This window comes from Erpetoichthys calabaricus, chromosome 18, assembly GCF_900747795.2.
Source record: "Erpetoichthys calabaricus chromosome 18, fErpCal1.3, whole genome shotgun sequence".
Lineage (NCBI taxonomy): Eukaryota > Metazoa > Chordata > Cladistia > Polypteriformes > Polypteridae > Erpetoichthys > Erpetoichthys calabaricus.
In genome coordinates, this window is record NC_041411.2 from 16,573,156 (window position 1) to 16,578,683 (window position 5,528).

The 5,528-nt window shown below is 40.8% G+C and overlaps 1 protein-coding gene across 1 annotated transcript; it reads left to right on the forward strand.

Moving 5' to 3' along the window:
• The first annotated feature begins 840 nt into the window (after positions 1-840).
• Positions 841-5,087, forward strand: gatc (glutamyl-tRNA amidotransferase subunit C). The gene is made up of 5 exons (XM_028825410.2): positions 841-1,099; positions 1,627-1,677; positions 1,915-2,084; positions 2,175-2,278; positions 4,120-5,087. Exons 1-5 carry the CDS (start codon positions 917-919, stop codon positions 4,173-4,175), a joined length of 564 nt encoding a protein of 187 aa, XP_028681243.2. The 5' UTR covers positions 841-916; the 3' UTR covers positions 4,176-5,087.
• Positions 5,088-5,528: the final 441 nt, after the last annotated feature.

Below are 5,528 nucleotides of genomic sequence, written 5' to 3' on the forward strand. Positions count from 1 at the left end.
CAAATACGGCCTTAGGCTTTTTTTTTTTTTTTCATTTTAAACGCCATCTAGTCAAATGTAGACTCTCGCTTCAGACCGAAATCAGAGCCACGACATAAGTTTTGGGGTAACGCGATATAATAATTAATGAAAATCGCCTCTGACATCATTTTGATATCAATGGCCAGAAACTCTTTCAAGAGATAAATTAGAAGTCAAAACACAAATCCAAGTTCAAACAAAAGCAGTGGAGACTGACCAGCAGCCCATCTGAATGAGTTTTCCCCAATAGCAAGCGTTTGATTCCCCGACCGAGAAGAAAAAAATCTTTACATATAAATGTACGTTAAATCATATAACAAAAGGGCAAAAACATTAAACTAGTTCTTTATATGAACTAACAGCCAATTAAAATTAACAATGCCTATCCCTGTTCAAAATTATTGCCTTTTCATTTAGGCAAAGGTCATTTTCATTGCTTGTGTTATGGACTGAAGACTGGAAAAAAAGCAAAGAGTCAACATGTGACATGGGCCGAATTTTGACATTGTCTCAAAAGGTAAAGGATATTAGAGCACACAATGCCCTGTGTTGGCTGGGATTGGCTCCAGCAGACCCCCGTGACCCTGTGTTCGGATTCAGCGGGTTGGACAATGGATGGATGGATTAAATTATCTACGATAAACATTCAAACGTGTCATCTATCTAATGCTAATTAGAAACGCTTACGCATCAGATGGGACTTCTTCCCACCAACGGGAATACGCGTTTATAACGGAGCCTTGCTTGCCTTGTAACCGACGAATCAGAAGTCTCCTCCTTAGGAAAAAAAAAAAAACACACAACACATTACGAGGGTGCGTTCGGGCCACACGCTCTTCCGGACTTACGACGTCGGTGATGTTGTAGCAGGCACATATTGTTCGTCGTTTCTGGTATGTTTTATAAGATGGCCTGTCAGCGGCCAGGCTGGTCCTTAATAAGGAATGTAACTCTATCGTTGTTATTGAGACACAATAACCCGCGGCAGGGAATTGGACGACAGATGGACGGGCTGAGAAATCTGCGCGTAGGTCGCCAACTGAATCGAGCAGCCTGCACAACTCATTCTTGCTCCAAGGTTAGTTCGAATCCGAAGCCCATCGTCTTTGAGAACGATTTGAAAATTATTAAAATCTTGAACATTTACGTTTTTGCTTTTTAAATGCAAAATACCTTTGTAAAAAAAACGCCGCGTGCATGATGCGGGTAGTGGAGTTGTTTTAAGCGTCTTTGACTATATCCGTTTCACTTTAAAATCTCAACAAGTTATGGCGACAAGACATACGAATTAAGAGTACAAAGGGGGCAAAGGAACATGCAGTAGCCTCACGGAGTAAAGACCTAGCGAGTCCTTAGGCCATTCTTTACCATAGCCCTATGATGGTTTTACCCACTGCCTTTCGTCTAAAAGCTTTCCATTCCAGTGGATGTAGCTGATGGCTGACCCATTATGCTCCCTTGCGTACCCTTTTAAATCCATGCCCAAGCGCCGTATCGGGGTGAAGGATTAATGTTGTAGCAGGAATAGCTACAGCCTTGTGCCATCTAGTCAACTCGAGTTTACTGTGAAAGGTGCTATAATAAACCACTTTTCCCCTTTTGCAGGTGCCTCCGACTCCAACTTGGGAACCAGTGGGGGAAACTCCGCTTTCTCTGGTAAGGTCTACCCCGTTGATCTCTTTGCTGCATACTTTTTTTTTTTTTTTTTAATCCACTTTGATACCATTTTTAGCGGTGTGGCTGGGCAGCTCTTAAACTCGACATATCGGAGTAGTTCGCTGACAAGCGGGTTTTTTTTTTATGTCAGTTATTTTTGAAGTGTTTAAGTAAAGGCTAGACTGAATGCAACAGATAAAGTCTCCACTTACCTTGCTTGACTTGACCTCTCTGCAGGCATATAGCGTCTCACCTGACCTGATGGATCGAATGGAGCGCTTGGCACTTGTAGACTTCAGGAACCACGAGGGGGTAGCCCGCCTCCAGTGTGCCATCACATTCGCTGATCAGCTGCATATAGTTGACACAGAGGGGGTAGAGCCCATGGACTCTGTGCTTGAAGACATGTGAGAATTAGCAGGCATGACAGGGGTGGGGTTGCAACAGACAGGGGTGGGCAGGAGGAGACAAATATAACCTGTCATGTTTTCTTGTAGGCAATTGTACCTGCGGCCAGACACAGCCATCGAAGGGGACTGTGCTGAAGTGCTGCTTCGTTTACCCACAAAGACTGTTGAGGAGTTTTACGTTGCCCCACCAGGTGAGCACTAAAATTGTTGCTGTCAATAAGCAAAGGCACTATAATTTTGCTTTAGAATTCTGAGTCTCTACAAGTTCACTCGAGTACAGGAACCCTGTAACTTTGGCTGCCATAAGACGACTTACACTTCATCATCTGCAATCGAATGTGCAGTTTCTGCTTCATTACAAATTAATCCTCTTCCTGGGTGCCAATAAATCGAGCTTAACTGAGAGGGGCTTATTCAGTATGGATGTTTATCAAAAAGGTGCTTCTTTACATCCAACTATCACTAGTTGGTGAACCTTGTCTGTGCTTGTTTACCCAACAGTAGCCCATGAATTATTCAAGTATTAAAATATAAAATGCAAAGCTTTTAGCAAGTAGTTCCACCAATAAAATTGTAGTGAGGTAAGGGGGCTTTACATTTTAACAAAATGCATAAGTATATTCTCAAAGGCACTTTAATCTTGGTAAAGGTCATTGGGCGTCATAACATTGGGCACAGATACCAGTATTATAATAGGACCCAATCCAGCACTGCCCTGTATCCCAATGCCCAGCTGTTGACAAGTGAAAGGAAAACCACAGACCACACGCTACTGTGGGGCAGGCCCATGATTCAAACCAGGAGCATCTACCTTTATGAAAACATGCTTACTTGTGTGGAGTTTATTTCGGCAGCACTCTTCAGGATGGGAGAGACTCTTTAGGTACACAAATTAGCATTGCTAAATGCACTTGCAGTGTGCTTTACATAGACCCAAGAACCCACATACCCACTTGGTAATAGGCCCTGGGAGGCATACGGTGCCAATTCAGATCAAGTATGCTTTTTCCCTGGATAGTGTGAATTTACAAAGATGCTGCAAAATACATTGAGAGGGCATAAGCAGTTATTACATTAGAATTTAAATGTTAACAAATTGTGTTGTAGATGTCTTAGTAATAAAAGCTATTTTAAGTCCTACCTTGGGGACACTTCCATGGATCCTGGAAACGCAGCTAATGTACCAAAGAAAACAAATCCGTCTACTCATTTTTGGAAGAATATCACTGAGCTTAATCAACAAATATGTACACATGAAAAAGGAGTGTGCAGGCACAAATGCTTATTCCTCTAATGTGAAGTGTCCTTGGATCCACTGCAGTGACAAGGTATGTCAGAAAAATCACACTGTTGGTGAAGCTTGCTTGTTTTGATGGGGTAGAAGTCACCCAAAATAGCAGAAATGAACACAATGATTCAAAGAGTAGGTGCTAACCATGCAAACCATATAGTGGCCACCCAGCAGATCTTAACACCGCACCTACAAATTTATCACCAAAAAACGAGCAGTATTTTATAACATATGGGTGACCAGTATTTAGGAATTGAGATATGCATTTAATTTGGCAGTAGTTGATTATCTTTGCAGCATTGTTTGACATCACATTTAGTGCAGTTCAAATTTAGAAGTTAACATAAAATCTAATAACCAAAAGGAAAAATACAATTGGCAAATAGATTTAAATAAAAGTGCCCAATACTTTCCTCGATGTAGAAGATTCATTTTTGAAGCAGGCTTTGCTGTGATTTAGCATTGCATTCCCGCACAAGGATAAACATCTGACACTCAAAGGCAGACAATAGTAAACCTGCTCACTCTCTTCTAAACTTTATCTGAATCTAAAACTAAAGTCTTTGTGCATCCAGGGTCCTACCAACCAGAAAGAAGCTTCATTTGGAAGGGAGTAACAAAGCTGGTTAGTAACAAGACTACACTGAAGCAGTGCTCATTATCTGTGCCTTTTATCTTGGAACTCTTTGCTAGAACAACATGCTATATTTCACTTACTCATTTCTTCTCTCCCCCCCCCAGGTAACATTCCTTTACCACAACGTGAGGAGAGATGTGGATTAAAAAAAAAAGACTAGTGAGGAACTGGATTACTCAGTTCTCCAAGACTAGCACCAGAGAAATATCACCAAGAAGCTTCACAAGGGAGAAAATTGGACAAAAGCAAAGAAGCAACCACCCAGACTTTACAGGAAAAGTGCTAAATAAAGTTTGTTGCTGCCAATTAAAAAGGTCAAGTGATAAAATGCTGGAAGTACCAAAACATTTTACATGTGTTGCAGTGTACAGGCTTACAACCTGCAGAAACCACCAAACTAGTAAGGGTTGACCATTTAAAAAGCAGCTGACCTATAGCTTACCACCAGTGTTTCTCCTGAATATTACCTACCTCCTCACACGCTGCACATGTCTTACTGCCTTTAAACCAGTAATGTCATCACAAAGCTTACATTTCACTGTTGAAATGATTTCATATTCTAACCTTCATATTCCTCTTCAATCACAGTATGGACTTGTGCGTATGGGTTACTTAAAATAATCTGCCTCCTGTCTTTTGATGAAAATATGCTTTAAGACCATATGCTTCCAATAACTGGGTAACAATAATTCCAAGTCAAATGCAACATTACATTCTCTCAATTTGACCATTTTATCAGTCACTTCCCCTGTTCAGTACTGAAGAGCTTAACTGAAAGGTAAAACCAAACATTAGAAATGTGCAATATGCCGGTTGGTGGGAAGGGGGAAAATACTGTTACTAATTTGTGTACAAAGCCTTTCTATCTCTTCCCATAATATCGCTAAACAAACTTACTTTTTAGGCACTGCATTGAAGACAAAGCTAAATTGTGGACAAATGTGTTTATTTAATCAAAAATTCAAATGCCACCGACACAGGCACACGCATTCTAATGTTCTAAACATTTTAGTACAAATAAACAGCTTTGAAGAAAAATATTAAAAATGATTTCTTTATTTAAAAAAAAAAATACCCCCAGAGGAAAAAAAAAAAAAAAAAAAGGACTTAAAAAATCCAGCAACAGATCCAAGTTATTAAAAGGCAATACTGCCTCAATGCCAAGGCTGTAGAGGAGGAGGCGGCTCGCTGACCTGCATGTGTCAGGGAAGATAACATTTAGGCAGGTGCACCTCATTGTTGGGGCAACCCAAGTAGTTACCATTCCATATCACAGAGATTGATCTGCAGAATGTTTAAAAGTGTACTGAGTGGAACAGCTGCTAGTGCAGTTATTACCTTCACTTAATACAAGTATAACCTCTCTTTTCTATTCTTCAGGAAAAGAAAAGGAGAACAAAGCAGAATTCCACCCTTATCAGTAATGCTCCCTGCTTTTACCCTTAAAGGGCAGCCCTGACAGTGGAATGTACACAACCCAAATATAAGAAGGGGGGGGGGGGGGGCGGGGGGG